Source organism: Salvelinus namaycush, chromosome 35, assembly GCF_016432855.1.
Source record: "Salvelinus namaycush isolate Seneca chromosome 35, SaNama_1.0, whole genome shotgun sequence".
NCBI lineage: Eukaryota > Metazoa > Chordata > Actinopteri > Salmoniformes > Salmonidae > Salvelinus > Salvelinus namaycush.
Window position 1 is genome coordinate 17,985,757 of NC_052341.1, and position 26,047 is coordinate 18,011,803.

The 26,047-nt window shown below is 45.4% G+C and overlaps 1 protein-coding gene across 1 annotated transcript in view; it reads right to left on the reverse strand.

Annotated features, from left to right (window-relative positions):
• Nucleotides 1-591: 591 nt before the first annotated feature.
• lrpprc (leucine-rich pentatricopeptide repeat containing) overlaps nucleotides 592-26,047 on the reverse strand; it is a 71,293-nt gene continuing 45,837 nt past the window's right edge. The window contains exons 28-38 of the mRNA XM_038974799.1: nucleotides 25,375-25,517; nucleotides 20,684-20,852; nucleotides 20,286-20,412; nucleotides 18,523-18,611; nucleotides 18,234-18,438; nucleotides 10,260-10,396; nucleotides 9,916-10,031; nucleotides 6,004-6,078; nucleotides 5,570-5,654; nucleotides 4,109-4,251; nucleotides 592-843 (exon numbers count right to left, since the gene is read on the reverse strand). Of these exons, the coding sequence (XP_038830727.1) occupies nucleotides 766-843; nucleotides 4,109-4,251; nucleotides 5,570-5,654; nucleotides 6,004-6,078; nucleotides 9,916-10,031; nucleotides 10,260-10,396; nucleotides 18,234-18,438; nucleotides 18,523-18,611; nucleotides 20,286-20,412; nucleotides 20,684-20,852; nucleotides 25,375-25,517 (1,367 nt within the window). The 3' untranslated portion in view covers nucleotides 592-765. The remainder of the gene's footprint in view (nucleotides 844-4,108; nucleotides 4,252-5,569; nucleotides 5,655-6,003; nucleotides 6,079-9,915; nucleotides 10,032-10,259; nucleotides 10,397-18,233; nucleotides 18,439-18,522; nucleotides 18,612-20,285; nucleotides 20,413-20,683; nucleotides 20,853-25,374; nucleotides 25,518-26,047) is intronic.

Consider the following 26,047-nt stretch of genomic DNA (forward strand, 5'->3'; position numbering starts at 1 on the left):
CCTCTTTGATCAAGGTCCTTGTTGCCCGGTTGCTCAGTTTGGTTGGACGGCCAGCTCTAGGAAGTCTGGGTAGTTCCATATTTTCCAATGATGGAGACCACTGTGCTCGCGGAAACTTTCAACACTCTAGAAATTGTTTTATAGCCTATAGTTTCTGCTCTTACATGCACTTTCAACTGTGGGACCTTAGACCAGTGTTTCTAAATCATGTCCAAACTATTTAATTGGCCACATGTGGACTTCAAGTTGTAGTGAAATATCAAGGATGATCAAAGGAAATTGGATACACCTGAGCTCAATTTGGATTGTCATAGCAAAGGGGTGTGAATACTTATGTAAATTTGATATTTCCTTTTCAATACATTAGCAAACATGTCTAAAAACATGTTTTCAATTTGTCATTATGGGGTATTGTGTGTAGATGGTTGAGAAGAAAAAAAACGATTTATTATATTTTTTAATTCAGGCTGTAACAACAAAATGTGGAATAAGTCAAGGGGTATGAATACTTTCTGAAGGAACTGTAGATGGCTACCTACATGTACACCATTTCCCTTTGAAAAGTGTCTCCAGAAAAAAAACAAGTGTCAGTCTAGTTCCTAACATTTATTGCATAAATACTTCTGTACATCAATTTTAATCATCATAAATCAACATGGAGGACAGAGTTTAACATCCAGTAATACTTCCACAAGATCTGTTTTCACAGCTTATAAAAAAAACAACAAAACAAAAAGGACAGAATGAAGAAGAGTAGTGACAGTTTTATTCCTCCACTGTGGTGCTTGGCTGCGATCCCTTGGATTTCTCCTTCAGCTTTTCTGCATAAAACTTAAATGTCTCCTGGAAAGAGGGGGTCAAAGAAGAAAGGTCACCCGATAGTTGCAGTTGAAGTCAGAAGTTTACATACACCTAAACCAAATACATTTCAACTCAGTTTATCACAATTCCTGACATTTAATCCTAGTAAAAATTCCCTGTCTTAGGTCAGTTAGGATCACCACTTTATTTTAAGAATGTGAAATGTCAGAATAATAGTAGAGTGATTTTATTTCAGCTTTTATTTCTTTCATCACATTCCCAGTGGGTCAGAAGTTTACATACACTCAATTAGTATTTGGTAGCATTGCCTTTAAATTGTTTAACTTGGGTCAAACGTTTCAGGTAGCCTTCCACAAGCTTCCCACAATAAGTTGGGTGAATTTTGGCCCATTCCTCCTGACAGAGCTGGTGTAACTGAGTCAGGTTTGTAGGCCTCCTTGCTCGCACACGCTTTTTCAGTTCTGCCCACAAATTTTCTATGGGATTGAGGTCAGGGCTTTGTGATGGCCACTCTAATACCTTGACTTTGTTGTCCTTAAGCCATTTTGCCACAACTTTGGAAGTATGCTTGGGGTCATTGTCCATTTGGAAGACCCATTTGCGACCAAGCTTTAACTTCCTGACTGATGTCAATATATCCACATAATTTTCCGCCCTCATGATGCCATCTATCTTGTGAAGTGCAGCAAAGCACCCCAACAACATGATGCTGCCACCCCCGTGCTTCACGGTTGGGATGGTGTTCTTCAGCATGCAAGCCTCCCCCCTTTTCCTTCAAACATAACGATGGTCATTATGGCCAAACAGTTCTATTTTTGTTTCATCAGACCAGATGACATTTCTCCAAAAAGTACGATCTTTGTCCCCATGTGCAGTTGCAAACCGTAGTCTGGCTTTTTTATAGCGGTTTTGGAGCTGTGGCCACTTCCTTGCTGAGCGGCCTTTCAGGTTATGTCGATATAGGACTTGCTTTACTGTGGATATAGATACTTTTGTACCCGTTTCCTCCAGCATCTTCACAAGGTCCTTTGCTTTTGTTCTGGGATTGATTTACACTTTTCGCACCAAAGTACGTTCACCTCTAGGAGACAGAAGGTCGTCTCCTTCCTGAGCGGTAGGACGGCTGCGTGGTCCCATGGTGTTTATACTTGCGTACTATTGTTTGTACAGATGAACGTGGTACCTTCAGGCATTTGGAAATTGCTCCCAAGGATGAACCAGACTTGTGGAGGTCTAAAAAAAAAAAATCTGAGGTCTTGGCTGATTTCTTTTGATGTTCCCATGATGTCAAGCAAAGAGGCACTGAGTTTGAAGGTAGACCTTTAAATACATCCACAGGTACACCTCCAATTGTCTCAAATGATTTCAATTAGCCTATCAGAAGCTTCTAAAGCCATGACATTTTCTGGAATTTTCCAAGCTGTTTAAAGGCATAGTCAACTTAGTGTATGTAAACTTCTGACCTACTGGAATTGTGATACAGTGAATTATAAGTGAAATAATCTGTCTGTAAATAATTGTTGTAAAAATGACTTGTGTCTTGCACAAAGTAGATGTCCTAACCGACTTGCCAAACTATAGTTTGTTAACAAGAAATTTGTGTGATTGAAAAACGAGTTTCAATGACTCCAACCTAAGTGTGTAAACTTCCGACTCCAACTGTATATGGTAATTTAGCAGATGCAGTTCATAGTAACAGATAAAGTCAGTATGACAGTAAACAACCAAAACGGGTACAATCTACAAATTAACAGTGTGGGTGTGGACTGTGTTGGTGTATTTGTTTGTGTGTGTGTGTGTGTGTGTGTGTGTGTGTATATATCGCAATCGTAGCCAGGGCTCACTCCCCTTTCAACAAGTCCACCGCACCCCTGGGTCTAACTAATAGACTTTTCCATCCAATCACGGGCTCTTGTTTCATCTCCAAATCCTGATTAATACACAAATAAGGGATTTACACTTTTCCTCCCCTCCCACTAGTCTGCCTAATTAAGCCCTGCTTTCAGGCTGAAAAAAGTGGGGCTTTTTTGAGAAGGTGAGTGCTTTCAGGAGATTAACGTTGCTGTAACATTGTATATTCCCCTATTAACCGTGTAATTAAAGTCGATAAATAGCCGTGTTGGCGGGAGGGGCCTGACGCGGGCCGCGCTTCAAATCTCTCCTTATCTACTCTCTCAGGAGACTGCTTTGTACTCCAGCTAGAACAGCAGTCTGAAAACAGAAAGGTGGAAGAGGGTGTAGAGAAGGGGGGCACTACCTGAGATTGGTTTGTTGAAACTTTAAAGGTGATTTGAGAGCTCTGAAGACTGTTCTCAAAAAAAAAAAAAGGGGGGGGGTTATGTTTGACATTCCCCCCCATCTCTACTCTACTGTGGCAGTTTTGGAACGTGGCTGTACCTTTCCGACAGGTATTGAATAATGCAGTGAGCCTGTTATGCGAGTTCTCTCTGCATCTCTGTGGGTGGGTGGGGGGGGGTGGGGGGGCACGGCCTCGACAGAGCTTGCTCTGCAGGTGTGTGCGTGTGATTGCAGGGCAATGTAAACAACTCAAGTGGTTGACCTAGTTAGTGAGAACTCCTAGAGTGCAGTGTGACTACTTTGGCTTATTGCCAATTTGCCGGTGTTGTGTTAATGTACTATATTGTCCGATGATTCAAGTGCTGTAAATCCCTACCTCTCTTACCAGCTCATTACAACCTCATAGTACACAACTCACTGACAGAATTCTGTGCCAAACAAACCTATAGACTTGCACCTAAAAAACAAACAAGACCACTGCAATCAAAACAGATATCACTGTAATACATAGTAATGTGTAGGTTATGACTGCAGGCATAATCCAATGCAAGCCACAAAAACCCAGATAAAAGGAGAAACATGTAGAGCATGGAGCAGAGGCCTTCTGAATGGAGGCTCTCAGAGCAGGCAGACTGTTGGCTCTGATTACACCCAGAGCTCCCATCAACACACAGGCTGAAAAAAGGCTGACATTAGGTCACCAGTGGAAAAGATGCCAACCCCAGTTAGGGCTGGGGTGTGTGGGGCCCGGTACACTGCATGTGTGTGTGTTTTTGTTAGATTATCTGTAAGAGTGTGATTTGTTGCTCTGTAGCCCAGTAGACAATACAAGCCCTCATGACTAGGACAGTCTGGTGACATTGGTCAGGTTTGGATCTTCTTTCTAACAACCAAATTATATTTCTAGTCTAACACTCATGACAGACACACTGCTATACCATTGAGGTGGCAAGCAGAGCAAAGTGTGTGTGTGTGTGTGCGCGCTCACAGGTGGCTCAGTAAAGGGGACGGTTTCTCCTGCGTTCCTGTACAGCACGGCAAGTCTCTTCAGACACAGCTCATCAGCCTCCACTCCCTCCGTCTGCATCTGCTGGTACAGGGCTTTAGCCGACACCAGGTCGTTGTCCACACCTGGGTTTGTGTGTGGATGCATTTGCAAGAGTGAGACAAAGTTGATGCATGAGGTCAAAAAGTGTTGGAAATAATACATACAATAATACATGAAAACAGTGTTAATATTACCACTGTTACCTCTGACCTCTTTTTGACCACCAGGAGAACAGTGTTAATATTACCACTGTTACCTCTGACCTCTTTTTGACCACCAGGAGAACAGTGTTAATATTACCACTGTTACCTCTGACCTCTTCTTGACCACCAGGAGAACAATGTTAATATTACCACTGTTACCTCTGACCTCTTTTTGACCACCAGGAGAACAGTGTTAATATTACCACTGTTACCTCTGACCTCTTTTTGACCACCAGGAGAACAATGTTAATATTACCACTGCTACCTCTGACCTCTTTTTGACCACCAGGAGAACAATGTTAATATTACCACTGTTACCTCTGACCTCTTTTTGACCACCAGGAGAACAATGTTAATATTACCACTGTTACCTCTGACCTCTTCTTGACCACCAGGAGAACAATGTTAATGAAATAGTCAGGTTCCCTGTAAGGCAGGCAGAACAGCAGGCCTGAAGTACTTCAGAAAGTCACGTTTAGCTGAAGCAGAACCAGTCATTAGTGAACATGTGTTCCTGTTCTCCAAAAACACCTCTCAGGTTCCAGCAGACGCCGTCTGCTCCCTCTCGCCTGATGCATATTTCATTTGCTAGCTAATGACGACTTAGCTACAGGCCAGCAAGCCGAATGACGCACCCTGCTTAAGTTGCCTCACTATAGCCTAGACAGGCCAGGGAGCCGAGCACCTAACTGATATACCGAAGCTCATTGTCCTGACCTCTTCATACAATGTGTGGCGTACTCTACCCAACGTCACTAAATTGTGTGATTTGACTGTATAGTACAAAATACAGTAAGCAAAATTACAGTAAAATACGTAAGTTGGATCATTTATATAGAGTATTTTCTAAATATGAGTGCATTATGTAAAATGCTCTAGTCCAGGGGGTCACCAGTATTTTATTTTTGGGGGGGACATAAAAAAAACAAAATTTGGAAATCTATTCCAAAGTATTCCCATGCATAATAGAGAGATATATGTGATCGTATACAAACAAAAGCAAGGTTTGAAATGATTATGTTCAAGTCAATTATTATCTGTTTGGGCTTCTTGCGTTAAATTTGCACTCTACAAGCTATTTGTAATTATGTTCCAGCCCCCTGACCATTCATTCAAGAAAAGAAAAAAAAAGTCCCTCGTCTGAATCTAGTTGATGATCTCTACTCTATTCTGAGCGTGGCTTTACACAACGTTTTACCATAGCACTTCATCAGGTAGGGATACAACGTCTCCTTCTCTGTGAAGTCAGGGATGAGAGTCATCAGGGTCTTGATCTTGCCCACCTATAACAGATAGACAGAGTTAGATAAATGCCATCAAGTCATAACACCCCTTAAATGATAATACTATAGGGATGCAGGTAACCTGCGAATAAGAACGTTGGGCCAGTAACCGAAAGGTCGCTGGTTAGAATCCCTTAGCAGACTAGCTGAAAAATCTGTCGATGTGCCCTTGAGCAAGGCACTTAATCCTAATTGCTCCTGTAAGTCGCTCTGGATAAGTGTGTTTGTTAAAAGACTCAAATGTCAAATGTAATGATGATGCATTTCTCCAGGCACTTCAAATGAGGCAAATAATAAATAAGCCTTTGGTTCAGATATGATATAGTGTGGTTGAAGGAGATGGTTGTACCTGGCCTGGTTTCTGGGCCAGCCTGGACATGTAAGAGACCAGAATCTCCTTCTGTTCAGCCACAGCATTACAGCGCTAAAGAAAGAGAAGAGGGACAGGAGAGATCAGAGTCATGACTAACCAGGTTTCCATCCAACCTTTTTATGCGAGTAAAGTACATGTTGAATAATTTTATTTTTTACAACAGGAGTGATGGAAAATTATAATTTGTCGGTAAACTTTCCATAGGTCAAGAAATCCGAATACGCTAGAGGTGGGATCTTTTTGTGTCTGTAAAATTAATTATGCGAGAAATGGTGGTGGATATAATAGCCATCATATTGAAGTAAACTTCAGGTCATGTGATATTGCGTATAGTCCTCCCACTACTTGGGAAAGCATGCAGTTTATTAGGCTACATATAACAAGTTATGATGAACTTCACAGGGTGGTGAAAGTGTACGGTGATGAGCTTGATGCTCCTTTCCAATAAATATCCAGGGTCTTATTCTGGTGACATGATGATCGATGCTTGCTCATCCATATTCTCATCATGTAGGGAGCCTACCCATACTGTCTGCAATATGTTGGATAGAGCACAAGTGCCAAGACCAGTGGGCACATTCGCTATAACGCAACATTTGTGACAAAACCATCAGTAGAGTTGAAAATGCGATGGAAACGCATGTAACTAGCTTTTTTGGTGGGGTAAATTTAACCGCAAAAGTTATTTTTAAGTGCACTATGTTGTCACACAGCCTTTCCTCAACAACAAGCAAATTTGATGGATAATATCTCATGTTGGAAAATGCAGGATTTAAGAATATTCGCCAATTGGATAGAAACCTAGCTAATGACTGTGCAGAAACAAATGCGGACATGCAAATGTGCAACCACACACAGCAATTCAGGGACTTGTAAAAAGGGTACATGTACTGTAGGAGTGCATCTCTGCTTGTGAACAGGGTTCTATTTGCTGTGCCGTGCGTATTTTGTGTCTTAAGTGTTTTTGAATTGCTTTAGGCCTTTTATTATATGCCCTGCACTCCAGACAGCGCTCTGCAGTTCTAGGTTCATTACACCGCCAACAGGGTGTCAGCCAGATAACTACTTATTTCTTTATCAAATTTAAAAATGTACAGTGCCTGTTCACTTTAAAGTATAATTATCTACACTTAGCAACATAAAGGGGCTGATTGGAATCTGTCCTACGCTGTAGCATTCTAGGGGGTAATTTACTTCACCACCTTTACTTTCTGTCATTAGCCAATTACCAGAGGCAGGAAGTGAGGTAGGGGAAGTAGCTCTCATAACGAGGAAAGAATGAGTGAAACCAACCAAGGTTCAAACCTACGAAAGAATGTATGTAAACAGGCTCTTTATCACAAAGCAGCCATTTTAAATTCAGGGCTACGATTTAGAAATACTTGTTTATATAAAACAATTAAGAGGGATTTGCTTTGGGCTAAAGATGTAACCTTAAAAAAAATGGTAAGAAGTAAAGACTATGAAAAGTGTGAGTGCCGCATTAAACCCTGCCGTGCTCTGAGTCTTCTCTGGGTTCAGTGGCAATGAGGTCACATTACAAGCCATTCGTGAACGCCGTGTTTCTTTTCTTGGGTGGAATTAAAAGCGACGGCCTCAGAGGCTTTTAACCGCAGCGCGGTGTAGCAGCGTATTAAACAGAGGGCCAGAGTCACTCAGCGGCAGAATGGCTTTAGTACAATCAGGCAATTAGAACAACACTCCTCTTCTCTCCAGTCGCTCGCTCTCTCCGCTAGGACCTGTTTTATCCAGAAGCCAGACTGGCCGTGACGCAACCCCCTGTATCCCTGATCCCAGACGAGCATACTCCCTCACGGCTGCTTAAAAGCTCTGGATAAGCAGGGAATGTCAGAATATCTCTACCCCCAACCCCCCCACCTCCCAGAGCAGGTCTAGGAGGACCCTGCCTCACTGACTTCTGGTCCGACTCACTTCTTAATGACTTCATTCAACACACTTGTCATCTGCCTGGTTAAAAGCTTTTCAGAGTTTAGCTAACAGTTTCTTCTAGAATAGAATTGTTCCTCCGTTACAATAAACCTGGAAGAGGCCTGCAGAAATACCAGCCAAGTTGCTAAATATGCTCAAGTAGATGCATATTACACGAAACACAGATTCTTCTAATTTGGCTTTAATTTCTTATGAACTTAGAGTAGTATCTGTGTTCATTTTCATGTCTCCGTTGGAATCAACCATCTTGTTAATCATTGAGCAGCAGTATAATTACATGTGAATTCAAGGGGAACATGATCTGGAGGAGAGTGGCACCAGAAGGTCTCTTTTGATCCTTCTCCCTCTCAATGTTCCTGTGGCTCGAGCTACATTTAAATTACATATAACTGAGCAAACCGATCCATCTTGCATATTTTAAAAGTACATTATACTCATCGACCTTTGTGATGCGAAGGTGATCTATATTTCAATGTGACTGAGGGTGATTTGAAGTCAAAGTATGATAAATAACCTTTGTCTTCATTCAGATTGTGGATATATCGATATGTGCACGGAAATCAAAATATACTTATTAACACATTATTATACAACCCTTTTGCATTCAGAACAACCTAAATTTGGCAGTTGTCAAAAGCTTTCCAAAGGGATGCTGGCCCATGTTGATGCCAATGCTTCCCACAGTTGTGTCAAGTTGGCTGGATATCCTTTGGGTGGTGGACCATCCTTGATCCACACGGGAAACTGTTGAGCATGAAAAACACAGCAGTGTTGCAGTTCTTGGCACACTCAAACCAGTGCACCTGGCACCTACTACCGTACCCTGTTCAAAGGCACTGTTCAAATATTTTGTCTTGCCCATTCAATTGTCTCAAGGTTTCAAAATCTTTCTTTAACCCGTCTCCTCCCATTCATCTACACTGATTGAAGTGGATTTAACAAGTGACATCATTAAAGCTGGGTGTAGACTACACAACTTTCAAAATGCTAAAAATGGCTGAGCCTCTTACATTAAAGGACCAGCTTTCCTGTAGTGTTGCTCACACTAAACCATATGGGACAGACGGGGTGGTCGTGAGGGTTCTCGATACCACGCTGTCCCATGAAAACAATGTGATTACACTTAACGTAGCTACAACAAGATCTGGCTCAAATCAGCCGCAAACGTTTTCAGTCAAATATTCACGCTTTCCATACAGAGTTCAAATATATAGCCAACATTTTAAATGGAATTACATTGCTTGTGAAATGTCAGCGCTGTAACGATTTGACACTTTGGCAAGAACAAACGCACACTAGTAGTGGTCATCGCTCCTGCTCAAGAGTCTACACATTCTGGGTGATGAAAAACAACATCTCACTGGCTTCTTCTCTGGCCAGCTCTCATTGGCTACTGCTGATCATCGTGCTCAAAACGTGTTGTTGCACATCTCACACTACAAGAGCACTGCAGATTTTGTGCCGATAAAATAAAACATGTTTGAAAATATGGGGATGTCTGGGACTGCTCAAAGACGAGATCGGTAGCTCTCAGATTGAGTCTCTGACCCGTCGGTGACGACCGCCCACCCCGAGTAGGCAACTACATGAACATTTTGTCCAGGAGCTCAAAAACTTGTCTGGGACTGCTAAATCCAGGCAAAAATCATGTTTGCGCACACATGAACAGACACACAGAGAGAGAGAAATAGATAGAAAGCCAGACACGAGAGCAACACCCACAGACTTAAGGAATCATAGCATTCACCTAGTCAGTCTATGTCATGGAAAGAGCAGGTCCTAATGTTTGCCCACACATGAACACACACAGAGACAGAGAAACAGACAGACAGACAGACAGGTAGCCAGCCAGCCAGCCATGAGAGCTACACACAGAGACAAATAACTCAAACTGATTGAATGTAGTGGCTGATGTCACTGGGTGAGTGGGATACGTACGGCCAGCATGAACTTGGCGTCCTCTACCATGTTAGCCTCCAGCAGCTGTAGGAAGAGGTCTGAAGCAGCTCTGTACGATGAAAAGTGATTTGCCAGCCTCTCTGCCATGGCACTCACTACACAGAGACAGGATCACAATCAACAGAAATCTCACTCAGCAAGGTTAATGAGAAGATTGATCTTATAGGGTATACAGGTTGGTACACTGCTTGCTGATGGTCTGTTCCAAGAGTATCAACTACTGCAGTAAATTCTATATGAAAGCGGGGACCGTGTTGGACATTAAAGACACATTGTCTGAAGGTGGGGGCGGGTGAGGTTATACAGGTGTCTGTGTTCCTTACATTTATCCAGAGCAGCGCCATTGTTCTCCTCCAACACCTTCCTGAAGACAAAGGCCATGCTGGCAGCCGGACCCTGAGGCCCAGCACCCTGTGTGTAGATAGCCTCCAAGCCCTCCACTGCAGAGTCCAGGTCTCCACTGACAGAGAGAGAAAGAGACAGAGAGAGAGACAGACAGAGAGAGAGAGAGACAGACAGACAGACAGAGACAGAGAGAGACAGAAAGAGACAGAGAGAGACAGAGAGAGACAGAGAGAGACAGAGAGACAGAGAGAGACAGAGAGAGACAGAATATAGGCATTTCGCTAGGTCAAAAACAGAAAGAAACTAAGAATCCAATCTCTTCACTGAGACCTCAATGTATCCGCTGGGGGAAGTAGCAGCAGCAGAACTTTCTGGGAAAGAAATAACCAGTAAAACAAGACAGTAACAGAGATAGAGAGGTCGATGAGGGCATACAGGGAGGTATGATTAAATATTCTCTAAATATGCGAGGAGCATCCCCCTCATCATTCGTCCAAACACAGAAAGAGAAAAACAAAGTGCATCAAACTATTAACGGCTGCATTAGCATTCTCTCCGCTAACAGTGGCGTGGGGGTGTCATCCCCGCCTAGCTCCCAGGGCCAAGACGCAGGACGATAGGACAGCGGAAGTGAAAAGGCGCTCTCTCCCTGCTCTCTCGCCTGCCTGGGTCTGTCAGGAAGAACTCTGACCCCACCCCCACCACGATTGGCCTAAGCAGCTGTGACACGTGCGGGGCGGCACGATTTGAGCTGAGCTGACTGGTTAAGAGGGAAGGGTCCAGAAAGGAGCGCCACATTTAGAGATGGACCTCTGTAAATTATTCAGACTCAGTCACAGCGATCATCGTGGATTCAGGCACAGATTAAATATTAATGTGGGCTGGTGGAGAAGGAGAGGAAAGGATGTAGAGGGAGGGGGAGAACTAGAGGAAGGGAGGAGGGAGAAGGGTTAAGTGTTAGCTTGTTGGGGTCCCAGGTTAGGTTGTTCATATTTGGTGAGTTTAGCCTATTTGGTAGTGGCAACCTCTTCATAAACATTCCTCTGTGTGATCACATCAATGTTAACCAGGACATTGTGTGTGCTGTATTCCCCTAGGGTATTGTTAACCCTCTGGGTATTGAAGGCCAGGGTATTGTTAACCCTCTGGGTATTAGAGGACCAGGGTACTGTTAACCCTCTGGGAATTGGAGGCCAGGGTACTGTTAACCCTCTGGGAATTGGAGGCCAGGGTACTGTTAACCCTCTGGGAATTGGAGGCCAGGGTACTGTTAACCCTCTGGGAATTGGAGGCCAGGGTACTGTTAACCCTCTGGGAATTGGAGGCCAGGGTACTGTTAACCCTCTGGGAATTGGAGGCCAGGGTACTGTTAACCCTCTGGGAATTGGAGGCCAGGGTACTGTTAACCCTCTGGGAATTGGAGGCCAGGGTACTGTTAACCCTCTGGGAATTGGAGGCCAGGGTACTGTTAACCCTCTGGGAATTGGAGGCCAGGGTACTGTTAACCCTCTGGGAATTGGAGGCCAGGGTACTGTTAACCCTCTGGGAATTGGAGGCCAGGGTACTGTTAACCCTCTGGGAATTGGAGGCCAGGGTACTGTTAACCCTCTGGGTATTAGAGGCCAGGGTACTGTTAACCCTCTGGGAATTGGAGGCCAGGGTATTGTTAACCCTCTGGGAATTGGAGGCCAGGGTATTGTTAACCCTCTGGGAATTGGAGGCCAGGGTATTGTTAACCCTCTGGGAATTGGAGGCCAGGGTATTGTTAACCCTCTGGGAATTGGAGGCCAGGGTATTGTTAACCCTCTGGGAATTGGAGGCCAGGGTATTGTTAACCCTCTGGGAATTGGAGGCCAGGGTATTGTTAACCCTCTGGGAATTGGAGGCCAGGGTATTGTTAACCCTCTGGGAATTGGAGGCCAGGGTATTGTTAACCCTCTGGGAATTGGAGGCCAGGGTATTGTTAACCCTCTGGGAATTGGAGGCCAGGGTATTGTTAACCCTCTGGGAATTGGAGGCCAGGGTATTGTTAACCCTCTGGGAATTGGAGGCCAGGGTATTGTTAACCCTCTGGGAATTGGAGGCCAGGGTATTGTTAACCCTCTGGGAATTGGAGGCCAGGGTATTGTTAACCCTCTGGGAATTGGAGGCCAGGGTATTGTTAACCCTCTAGGAATTGGAGGCCAGGGTATTGTTAACCCTCTGGGAATTGGAGGCCAGGGTATTGTTAACCCTCTGGGTATTAGAGGCCAGGGTATTGTTAACCCTCTGGGTATTAGAGGCCAGGGTATTGTTAACCCTCTGGGTATTAGAGGCCAGGGTATTGTTAACCCTCTGGGTATTAGAGGCCAGGGTATTGTTAACCCTCTGGGAATTGGAGGCCAGGGTATTGTTAACCCTCTGGGTATTAGAGGCCAGGGTATTGTTAACCCTCTGGGTATTAGAGGCCAGGGTATTGTTAACCCTCTGGGAATTAGAGGCCAGGGTATTGTTAACCCTCTGGGTATTAGAGGCCAGGGTATTGTTAACCCTCTGGGTATTAGAGGCCAGGGTATTGTTAACCCTCTGGGTATTAGAGGCCAGGGTATTGTTAACCCTCTGGGTATTAGAGGCCAGGGTATTGTTAACCCTCTGGGTCAGGGAGCGTCACCTGGATTAAGCCGGAGACCATTTTTTCTTGAGCGGATGGTCGTGCAGCCGGAACATAATAAACATAATAAATTGAAGCCCAAACAGATATAATATGATTAAAACAATCATTTCAAACCATAACTACATTTGCGGACATTGCCTAGCGTGGGGTGCTGACTTTCAGATGGGACATTAAAACGGCTGTCCTGACTGTGGTCATTCAAAATCCCATGGCACTCGTAAGATTAGGGGTTTTCACCCCGGTGTCATGGCTAAATTCCCAACCTGGCCACATTCCATCATGGTTACCTGATCATCCCCCTCATTCCTAATTGGCATACAGTGCATTCGGAAAGCATTCAGACCGTTTGACTTTTTCCACACTGTTACGTTACAGCCTTATTCTAAAATAGATTTATTCCGTTTTTTTCTCTCTCATCAATCTACACACAATAACCCAAAATGACAAAGCAAAAACAGGTTTAGACATTTTTGCAAATGTATTTAAAACAAAGAAAACTTAAAAATCACATTTACATAAGTATTCAGACCCTTTACTCAGACCCTGGCAACGATTACTGACTTGAGTCTTCTTGGGTATGATGCTACAAGCTTGGCATACCTGTATGTGGGGAGTTTCTCCCATTCTTCTCTGCAGATCCTCACAAGTTCTGTCAGGTTGGATGGGGAGCGTCGCTACACAGCTATTTTCAGGTCTCTCCAGAGATGTTTGATCGGGTTCAAGTCCGGGTTCTGGCTGGGTCACTCAAGGACATTCAGAGACTTGTCCCAAAGCCACTCCTGCGTTGTCTTGGCTGTGTGCTTAGGGTCATTGTCCTGTTGGAAGGTGAACCGTCACCCCAATCTGAGGTCCTGAACGCTCTGGAGCAGGTTTTCATTAAGAATCTCTGTACTTTACGCCGTTCATCTTTCCTTCGATCCTGACTAGTCTCCCAGTCCCTGCCGCTGAAAAACATCCCCACAGCATGATGCTGTCACCACCATGCTTCACCGTAGGGATGGTGCCGGGTTTCCTCCAGATGTGACGCTTGGCATTCAGCCAAAGAGTTCAATTTTGGTTTCATCAGACCAGATAATCTTGTTTCTCATGGTCTGAGTCCTTTAGGTGCCTTTTGGCAAACTCCAAGGGGCTGTCAGGTGCCTTTTATTGAGGAGTGAAATCTATCTGGCCTCTCTATCATAAAGGCCTGATTGGTGGAGTGCTGCAGAGAAATGGCGCCGACAAAAGGGCTGCCTCACTTCTAGCTCTTGTATGTATTACTACTTACATCATTAGCCCAGATTTGTTTTGTGTTATTACATATAGCCGGGAAGAACTATTGGCCATCAGAGCGGCGGTAACTCACCAGCACTACAACTTTCCCGAAGCGGCTCCTTTGTTCGCACCCCCCAGGGCAACATCCTGCTAAAACACTTGACCACTGATACTCCAACTTCCGGGATGCCTACAACGCCATCCCCCACCCTCCTTTCGGCAAATCTGACTTTGACTCCATTTTGCTCCTCCTTTCCTATAGGCAGAAACACACAGGAAGTACCCGTGCTAAGGACTATTCAACGCTGGTCTGACCAAATCAGAATCCACGCTTCAAGAATGTTTTGTTCACGCGGACTGGGATATGTTCCGGTTAGCTTTCGAGAATAATATTGACGAATATACTGATAATGTGACAGAGTTTATCAGGAAGTGTATAGTAGATGTTCTACCAACGGTGACTATTAAAACCTACCCTAACCAGAAACCATGGATAGATGGCAGCATTTGCTCAAAACTGATAGCGCGAACCACCGCATTTAACCATGGCAAGGTGACTGGGAATATGGAATAATACAAAGTGTAGTTATTCCCTCCGCAAGGGAATCAAACAGGCAAAACGTCAGTAAAGAGATGAGACAAAGTGGAGTTGCAATTCGACGGCTCAGTCTTCAGACAATTACGGACTACAAAAGGAAAACCAGATGTCTTGCTTACCGACAAGCTACACACCTTCTTCGCCCGCTTTGAGGATAACACAGTGCACCGGCGCGGCCCGCTACCAAGGACTGTGGGCTCTCCTTCTCCATGGCCGACGTGAGTAAGACATTTAAGCGTGTTAACCGTCGCAAGTCTGCCGGCCCAGACGGCATCACTAGCCGCGTCCTCAGAGCATGCGCAGACCAGCTGGCTGCTGTGTTTACGGACATATTCAATCTCTCTCGAACCCAGTCAGCTGTCCCCACATACTTCAAGATGGCCACCATTGTTCCTGTACCCAAGAAAGCGAAGGTAACTGAACTAAATGACTATCGTTCAGTAGCACTCACTTCTGTCATCATGAAGTGCTTTGAGAGACTAGTCAAGGATCATTTCACCTCTACCTTACCTGACACCCTAGACCAACTTTTCTTACCACCCAAATAGATCCACAGACGATGCAATCGTCATCGCACTGCACACTGCCCTATCCCATCTGGACAAGAAGAACACCTATGTAAGAATGCTGTTCATTGACTATAGCTCAGCATTCAACACCATATTACCCTCCAAGGTCATCATTAAGCTTGAGGCCCTGGGTCTGAACCCCGCCCTATGCAACTGGGTCCTGGACTTCCTGACGGGCCGCCACCAGGTGGTGAAGGTAGGAAACAAGACCTCCACTTCACTGATCCTGAAGACTGGAGCCCCACAAGGATGCGTGATCAGCCCCCTCCTGTACTCCCTGTTCACCAATGACTGCATGGCCAAGCACATCTCCAACTCAAATCATTATGTTCGCAGACTACACAACAGTAGTAGGCTTGATTACCAACATTGAGGGGACAGCCTCCAGGGAGGAGGAGGTGGGGGCTCGGAGTGTGGTGCCAGGAAAATAACCTCTAAATCAACGTCAACAAAACTAAGGAGCTGATCATGGACTTCAGGAAACAGCAGAGGGAGCACCCCCCTATCCACATCGACAGGACCGTGGTGGAGAAGGTGGAAAGCTTCAAGTTCCTTGGCGTACACATCACTGACAAATTGAAATGGTCCACCCACACAGACAGTGTGGTGAAGACACAACAGCGCCTCTTCAACTTGAGGACGCTTTAAACTTTTACAGATGCACAATTGAGAGCATCCTGTCGGGCTGTATACCACATGGTACGGCAACTGCACCGCCGGCAGGGCTCTCCAGAGGATGGCACGGTCTGCCCAACATCACCGGGGGCACACTGCCTGCCCTCCATGACACCTATAGCACCAGATGTCACAGGAAGGCCAAAAAGATCATCAAGGACAACAACCACCCGAGCCACTGCTTGTTCACCCCGCTATCATCCAGAAGGTGAGGTCAGTATAGGTGCATCAAAGCTGGGATGTTTGTCCTTCTGGAAGGTTCTCCCATCTCCACAGAGGAACTCTAGAGCACTAATCAGGTTCTTGGTCACCTCCCTTACCAAGGCCCTTCTCTCCCGGGCCAACAAGCTCTAGGAAGAGTCTTGGTGGTTTCAAACTTATTCCATTTAAGAATGATGGAGGACACCGTGCTCTTGGGGACCTTCAATGCTGCAGGTACCCGTCCCCAGATCTGTGCCTCCACACAATCCTGTCTCGGAGCTCTACGGACAATTCCTACGACTTCATAACTTGGTTTTTGCTCTGACATGCACAGTCAACTGTGGGACTGGTGTGCATGCCTTTCCAAATCATGTTCAATGAATTGAATTTACCACAGGTGGACTCCAATCAAGTTGTAGAAACATCTCAGAAACTCCCCAAATACAGGTGTGCCAAGCTTGTAGCGTCATACCCAAGAAGACTCAAGGCTGTAATCGCTGCCAATGGTGCTTCAACAAAGTACTGAGTAAGGGGTCTGAATACTTCTGTAAATGTGATGATTATTACAAATAAAAAACTTTGCTAACATGTCTACAAACCTATTTCTGCTTTGTCATTATGGGCTATACTCGGCCTTGTCTCAGGATGGTAAGTTGGTGGTTGAAGATATCCCTCTAATGGTGTGGGGGCTGTGCTTTGGCAAAGTGGGTGGGGTTATATCCTGCCTGTTTGGGCCTGTCCGGGGGTATCGTTCGGATGGGGCCACAATGTCTCCCAAACCCTCCTGTCTCAGCCTCCAGTATTTATGCTGCAATAGTTCATGCGTCGGTAGCTAGGCGGTTATATCTGGAGTATTTCTCCTGTCTTATCCGGTGTGAATTTAAGTATGCTCTCTCTAATTCTTTCTCTCTTTCTTTCTCTTTCGGAGGACCTGAGCCCTAGGACCATGCCTCAAGACTACCTGGCCTGATGACTCCTTGCTGTCCCCAGTCCACCTGGCCATGCTGCTGCTCCAGTTTCAACTGTTTTGCCTGCGGCTATGGAACCCTGACCTGTTCACCGGACGTGCTACCTGTCCCAGACCTTTTCAACTCTCTGGAGACAGCAGGAGCGGTAGAGATACTCTGAATGATCGGCTATGAAAAGCCAACGGACATTTACTCCTGAGGTGCTGACCTGTTGCACCCTCGACAACCACTGTGATTATTATTATCTGACCCTGCTGGTCATCTATGAACATTTGAACATCTTGGCCATGTTCTGTTATAATCTCCACCCGGCACAGCCAGAAGAGGACTGGCCACCCCTCATAGCCTGGTTCCTCTCTAGGTTTCTTCCTAGGTTCTGGCCTTTCTAGGGAGTTTTTCCTAGCCACCGTGCTTCTACACCTGCATTGCTTGCTGTTTGGGGTTTTAGGCTGGGTTTCTGTACAGCACTTTGAGATATCAGCTGATATAAGTAGGGCTTTATAAATACATTTGATTGTGTGTAGATTGATAAGGGAACAAACGATGTAACAAATTATAGAATGCTGTAACGTAACAAAATGTTGAAAAAGGGGTCGGAATACACTCCGAATGCACTGTACATAAAGCGCCAGTAGGCAGAAAAGTGCTATATAAATCCAATCAATTATTATGAATTATTATTTGTATACAATCACCTCTATTATGCTTGGGAATACTTTGGAACAGATTTCCAAAATTAAAATGAATTGGAGCTGATTTCCTGGTGTTTTTACAGTGTTTTATGTACAACAATGAACATTTTTGCTCAGGAAACTTGGGGGACCAAATAAAACCACCCGCAGGGTGCCAGTTGGGTAACCCTGCTGTGTATTGGAGGCCAGGAGATTTTTAACCCTGCAACCAAGTGGTAACAGAGAGCGTAGAGAAACAGGTTCACTGCAATGCTACTGAAACCCATGATAACGGCATGACAATACCCCTTCATAAAGCTGGGCGCGATTGAGTGCTAAGTAGGTGAGTTAGATGAACCTTACTTTTTGATGTGTGCCATGGCAGTGTTGTTGAAAAAGACCATGCTTGACAGGTTGAGGGGCGTGCCCAACCCCTTCATCAGAAACTCCACTTCCTGGATGCCCTGGACATCCCCATGGCTACCAAGGGATTGCACCAATCGTGTGACGGACAGTTTTGAGGGCACCTGGTCTCCCTGCAGCATGGACTTGAGTGTGGACATGCCATCTAAGGGTGGGAGGAAGGCAACAGAATGTATGCAACAAAGAAACTCAGTGTGTGTGTTTGTGCACGCGTCACGCAAAAACCCACCTTTGGCTAGCCCTCTCTTGACCTGTGTAATGATGAGGAGGCTGTTGGCTATGTCATTCAGCTTGAACCCTGGGACACGGCCTACGGCACTGAGGAACAGAGAGACAGAAGAACAGACATAAGTCAACCATCTTCAACCTTACAGCAGAGGTGAACAACCCTCCACTCCACTGAAATGGGCATAGAGAGAAGAGGGGGAAAATAAGACTGAAACAGAGGGACAGAGTGAAAGTGAGTCCGATTGCCAATCAAGTCTGGCCATAGAAGTATTACAAAACAACCGGGTGTTCAGACTACTCCCTCTGAGGTCCTATCCAGCTCCGAGTGTGGGGGGCTGTGAGTCTCTTCTGGGGCTGGGCAGGGAGAGAACAGCTGCTGTAGTGATGAGACCCTAGGTAATGTCCCTTTCCCTCCATCCCTCAGTCTATCCCGTTGTCCTTTCAGACATCTTTTTTTCCCATTTCAGAGCCACTAATACCTCAATCAATCTCTCTTTTATTATTACAGTCTCTGACCGGATTAATCTGGCTGCTCAATTGAGCGTTGGCCTCATGCTCCTTATCGCCGGGCCGACCAACCACCAGCCCTCCGCTCACTCGGACAGATTGCTGCGGAAACCTCGGTCAGAGTGATTCTTATCAATCCCAAGGAAAGAAAATCCCTCCTGTCGCTGCCCTCTAGCCTCCCCATCTCTCGCACTCTTTTCACCCTCTCTCTGGGGTCTCCCCCCTCCACCCAACTTCCGCTCTGACCCTCCCACATTTCTCTCCATCCCAATCCCCTTAATCTCTGCTAAGCGCCCCACTGCTCAGTTATGATGCAGCCCCTCCTCCTCCTCCTCCTCTCCCCAACCCAGCCTTGGGCCCCATCTGGCTCCAGCCCTGTCTAAGTCATCCACACGCAAGAGACTGGGCTTTATACACACTAGCGGAATTATTACTGTACTGGCGTCTTGATCATCTTCCCACATGATTAAACCAACCCCCCTGCCTCCCTCCCTTCTCTGATAAATGCAAGGTCCCTCACAGGACTAAAAAACCCTGGGTTAAGTCATGCCCTATACTGGCCTGACGTAGGGGTACCTAAAGTTCTGGAGCGAAGGGGGACCGGTGGGGATGAGATGTGATGTGTGTAATGTGGAAGGTATGCGTTGAGTCCTTGTGGTAATTCTACTAACTGTTCATAAACACACAGACAGACACACGTAGGGAACTTCAACAGCCACCCGAGGGCAGTGAGCAGGGGAAGAGGAGAGGATTATACAAAGACTCTCCTGCTTGAAGGGGACAGATCATCAGTCATGTGTTATGAGCGATGAGAACCTAATTTCGCTCTCGTTTTTTAAAAGGGATAACTCCTGCTACTAAGATCTCAGGACAACCAAAAAACACACACACGATACATTACTAATCAGCAGAAGATTGTCATTTTTGTGCAAAGTCATCCGCTTCCCAGAAAACCAAATTAATCTGTGACGATAGGAAGGGGCTCAAGCGCTTCCGAGGCTTACCAGACCACTGCTGTTCACATCCAGCAGGGTTAAGGGTCAATTCACAATCACTTGGTAATCTCAAACCTAATTCAAGAACCCTGGCTGCCCTGTATACTGTAAGCTTAACCTGTGACAAACCAGAATTTGGAAGTAGCCCACTGTAAAAGTGTGTGGTTTCTTTGTCAGGACCACTGGCAGATAGCGAGGGGGAGTGAGGGAGAGGACACAGGACGTACTGACTGGTGAACACACACAGGATAGACAAACTCACATCTCTTTGACCACCATGGCGTCCTCCATACTACCCTCGGCCAGCAGAGCCCGGATCAGACTGTCGTAGGGGGCCGGGCCCAGGGTCACACCTTTCCTATCAATATCCTTCAGCATATCATAGGCCTCTGGACAGACCAACAGAGGGAGATGGAGGGAGAGAGAATGAGAAATGTAGCAGGAGAGAGGGATTGATAGAGATCACCATCAGGAAACATATGAAAAGCATTCAACAATCCACCATGTCAACGGGACAACCAAACATGTTTCGTAAAACATGTCTCAGTGGTCATGGGACAGTCTGTAGAATAGATGTTCCTGTATTAAGAGAAGCCCAGGAAATCCCCAATATTACCAATGGAGGTCTGGCAACAATATAAACTCCCCAGGGCTGCGTACCTTTAGCCTTGCCCTTCTTGCAGAGGGTGAGCAGTCTGAACTGGTAGTCAGCAGGGCTGTTCTCTGCAGTAGCAGCCTGGGTGCTGGCTGACTTGGTGGCTTTGCCCTTTGACCCTTCAGGCTTGGTCTCTGCCTGTGCTTCTCTGTCTGCAGCCTGCTCATACCACACCTATGGAAAGGTAGAGTACAACATACTGTGAATGACTACTATCAAAACAGCCACTGGTAACATATGGGTCAATATTCACACGATACAAAAACAACGGTCCCTATGGTACAAAAACGATATGAACACAAGAGCATGGTTATCCCATAGAAAAAGTGTGTGCGTGCGCAAGTGAATCTGTGTTTCATAATTCTACAATGAAGCATAGAAACAGAGTGAGTCGCAAATTGCATATCACAACCCATTTACAACATATCTGGGTGATTGGTGCATGTCTGTGTCGAGTTCAATGTAAAACTGATTTTAGTACTTCACTTAATTTCACTATTTTTCATTGTCATGGCAATTCTGAATCATGAAAACACAAAATCAACCAAAGCAAAGTAGGTAGAATGTTTGTATTGAGAATGCTTGGTTAAGAGCCACAGCGTTGATTTGCAACTCAGTTTTGGTTGCAACAACACCAAGACTAGACGACTTGCTTCTGCCATCGAAGATTCTACATTTTTCTAAAATGAGCTTTTACACCCAGCAATTTCATCAGTCAGGACCATGGATGGCACATCAATATCTCCTTGCAAGACCATCAAATATCATTGACAAGGGTAAGAATTAAATAGTGTATTCTCACCAGGATTTGGTTGATTGCCATTTGTGTATTTCTCAACATTCCATGTTTAGAATGCATTAAGGTACATCGGAGTTTTGTCGAGCAAAACGGAGAATAGTGTTCGTGAGAGTCCTCATCTTTCCATATTACACTTCTCAAAAAAATAACACATCCTAGATCTGAATGAATGAAATATTCTTATTAAATACTTTTTTCTTTACATAGTTGAATGTGCTGACAACAAAATCACACAAAAATGATCAATGGAAATCAAATTTATCAACCCATGGAGGTCTGGATTTGGAGTCACACTCAAAATTAAAGTGGAAAACCACACTACAGGCTGATCCAACTTTGATGTAATGTCCTTAAAACAAGTCAAAATGAGGCTCAGTAGTGTGTGTGGCCTCCCTACAACGCCTGGGCATGCTCCTGATGAGGTGGCGGATGGTCTCCTGAGGGATCTCCTCCCAGACCTGGACTAAAGCATCCGCCAACTCCTGGACAGTCTGTGGTGCAACGTGGCGTTGGTGGATGGAGCGAGACATGATGTCCCAGATGTGCTCAATTGGATTCAGGTCTGGGGAACGGGCGGGCCAGTCCATAGCATCAATGCCTTCCTCTTGCAGGAACTGCTGACACACTCCAGCCACATGAGGTCTAGCATTGTCTTGCATTAGGAGGAACCCAGGGCCAACCGCACCAGCATATGGTCTCACAAGGGGTCTGAGGATCTCATCTCGGTACCTAATGGCAGTCAGGCTACCTCTGGCGAGCACATGGAGGGCTGTGCGGCCCCCCAAAGAAATGCCACCCCACACCATGACTGACCCACCGCCAAGCCGGTCATGCTGGAGGATGTTGCAGGCAGTAGAACGTTCTCCACGGCGTCTCCAGACTCTGTCACGTCTGTCATATGTGCTCAGTGTGAACCTGCTTTCATCTGTGAAGAACACAGGGCGCCAGTGGCGAATTTGCCAATCTTGGTGTTCTTTGGCAAATGCCAAACGTCCTGCACGGTGTTGGGCTGTGAGCACAACCCCCACCTGTGGACGTCGGGCCCTCATACCACCCTCATGGAGTCTGTTTCTGACCGTTTGAGCAGACACATGCACATTTGTGGCCTGCTGGAGGTCATTTTGCAGGGCTCTGGCAGTGCTCCTCCTGCTCCGCCTTGCACAAAGGCGGAGGTAGCGGTCCTGCTGCTGGGTTGTTGCCCTCCTACGGCCTCCTCCACGTCTCCTGATGTACTGGCCTGTTTCCTGGTAGCGCCTCCATGCTCTGGACACTACGCTGACAGACACAGCAAACCTTCTTGCCACAGCTCGCATTGATGTGCCATCCTGGATGAGCTGCACTACCTGAGCCACTTGTGTGGGTTGTAGACTCCGTCTCATGCTACCACTAGAGTGAAAGCACCGCCAGCATTCAAAAGTGACCAAAACATCAGCCAGGAAGCATAGGAACTGAGAAGTGGTCTGTGGTCACCACCTGCAGAACCACTCCTTTATTGGGGGTGTCTTGCTAATTGCCTATAATTTCCACCTGTTGTCTATTCCATTTGCACAACAGCATGTGAAATTTATTGTCAATCAGTGTTGCTTCTTAAGTGGACAGTTTGATTTCACAGAAGTGTGATTGACTTGGAGTTACATTGTGTTGTTTAAGTGTTCCCTTTATTTTTTTGAGCAGTGTAGTTTGTAGGCCAAACCGTTCGGACGTGTTGTGGAAATTCTTACACAGGGACACTCAAAGTCCATCTTAAATGGATCATTGTTAATTATCAGTACACTGGAGAGGTTCCAAAAAAAGTAATGCACTTTAATGAACGTCTGTCAGAAGCTCTTATCATCCAAATATCAATCGGCTTATTATCCAAATTTCAAATCAGCTTTACATGTCATATCTCACAATCACACAACTTCACATCCACTTAGTACCATTCCCAAACACACTCGGTAATCTCCCTTATTACCCATGTGCATCTTCAACGATTCTCTTGTTGTTACTTGCTATTAACCTTATGTAGCGTCAACGGTTCTCTTGCCACTACTTACTATACATATAAATAACACCTCGTATTCAAAAACACCTTGTGTTATTTTGTAGTGGTTGCAGATCACAGACATTTCTTCTAAATGCCTACAGTCAGCTGTCAGCGAGGCTTTCCATGGCACCATTACACCCTCGCTCTAGTTCTCTCATAAAACTAGTGAATAGTCTTCTCTCGATAAGACAAAAATATTTTTTATTTATGAATTCTCTATTATCAGCGCGTTGAACAATTTTTTCTTCTTGAGCGGATAGTTATGCTCAATATCACCTCCTCTTGGTGAAACTTGGACGTGTTCTATGGCTACAAAGAGCAGGGAGGAAGGTGAGCCATGGTTGGCTTCGATGCAGTGGCGCGCAATAGCATAGTCTGTTCTTATTTCTAATAGCAGCCTTATTTCTAATAGCAGCGATGCGATGTTTCAATGCTCGCTTAGTTTGACCAATATAAACAGCAGCACAGATGCATTTGAACATGTATAGGACTTTTGTGGTGCTACAATTAATGAAGCTTTAGATTTTGTATTCTTTACCTGTTCTTGGGTGATATTTTTGTTGTTGTTGTATCAGTCATATTGTCAATGTACAGTGGCCACACTTGTAATTTCCATTGGGAGGGCCTGGGAGCCTAGCGTCACGCTTCTTGGTTTGCTGCATGCTAGATTGCGCGCACGGCGAAAACAAATTCGAGGGGGACATGTTGTGAACTCTGGTAGATTTGGATCACATTTGAGGATGTTCCAGTGTTTCAATACAATGGATTTGACCCGACCGGCACATGGGCTGTACTCCGTGGAAAAACACAAACGTGGGGGTGTTTTGTACTGGTTTCTATTCGTGCTAGTGACTAGGCTTTGTCATTCAGTCTCTCTAGCACGGGTATAGGCCTGTTCAATGACACTAACTACACCCATGTTGGAGGAACCTTTTGCGCATGTCATGCAAAATTTCCCTTCAAGTATAAGAATTGCGATGCGTCTTTTTTGAGTGAGGTATGTGTTAAATAGACTGAGTAGGGCCCCTCAATCTTCAGTCACCCGTTCAGCGACCGGGGGAGGGGGTTAAGCTACGCTGGCCAGGGGTAAGTTAGGCTAGGCATATGGGCCGGGGAGGCTAAAAGGGGGTGTGGGGGTTGACAACTCCAGGGCGCCTCAGGTCACAAGGGTCATCTCCAAGGGCTAAAGCCATCACTTTGAGTCTCATCTCCCTCCAGGCCTCCTCAACAAGCCAAACAAACATGGACACAACTGGAAGGAAGTTGGAAAATAATGTATTCCAATGGAGAAATAATGTATTTTGAATCAACAGAGGAAACGGGTGCAGTCAAGCGGAGGGAATGCTGGGTAATTTGGTCACATCTTTCCAGTAGCCTCTGCCAGAGTCCAAAAGAGACTTGTGCTAAAGTCCACTAAGCAGCAGAAAACATGGTGTTATTTAGCAGTGGCTGAATTATTTGGGCATTAGGGGCTAGTATTAATTCCTGTCCCAATGATCATCCCAAATTAAAATTTACCCTAGCTGTAGCTAAAATAAAACGATTTGTTGTTTCAGACGGACTGTCGCCAGAGGTGTGGAGAAATCAGACTAGTTCAGGGATTTCAACCAACTACGAGTCAACCAGAACAGAGGGGGCACCATGGCAAGCCAATGATAATGAAGCCTATAATAAACTCTGAGGTACTAAAAAGGTAGCGTCCTGCCAGCAATTCACTGTGCAACAAACTGAACATTAGCAGAGAGGATGAGCTTTAATGAAGCAAACACTGATTTGGGAAAATTACTGATTTGATGGAATAGAAATAAAAGGAGAGCTGTGCTTACTAGTGGTGGCAGAGCGGTAAGTGATTTCAGAAGGCTTTTTACCTCAGGCACCTCGAAAGGCACCTCCTGTCCATTACTCTTGAGTATGTCAGCCAGTATGCGCAGGGTCCTCTCTCTTGGTATCACGTTCTCCTCCTGCATCTTGGTCCAGGTGGCCTCCGCCTTGCGCCAGTCGTTTGTGTCCTCTGAGGGTGAGAAAGAACATGATCACATGTACGCACACACACAAACTCTTGAAAAATGTATTTTATAAACGAGACTACTTGGATAAATAAAAGGTTGAATTTAAAAAATAAAACACGCATACGAACGTGTATACGCACACAGACATCAAGATTCCTTGTTGACACTCATGCTGCTTAATGCTGAGGGAGCAATCAGGCAGAAAAGGCCTAATCTGCTCATCCTCCTCAGCTAGACACTTAACTCTGGGCTGATTTGATTTGTATCCAGGCAGGCTTTATCTGACCCAGGCTGAATTGGGAAAACAGTTCCAAAAAGCTCAATCTTCCAATCACGAGATGTAATCTAATCATACACTATCTGTGGATACTGGGATTCTGAACACATTCTCTCGCACACAAAATGGCCCTGGGGTTACGCCACTGTTCACGCCACATTGCTGCCAGGGATTTGGGGGGGGGGCAAAGGTTAAACGGTCACATGAGAAGAGGAGATGGAGGTAAGTAGTAGTGACTTTTGGGATAGTTGGGGG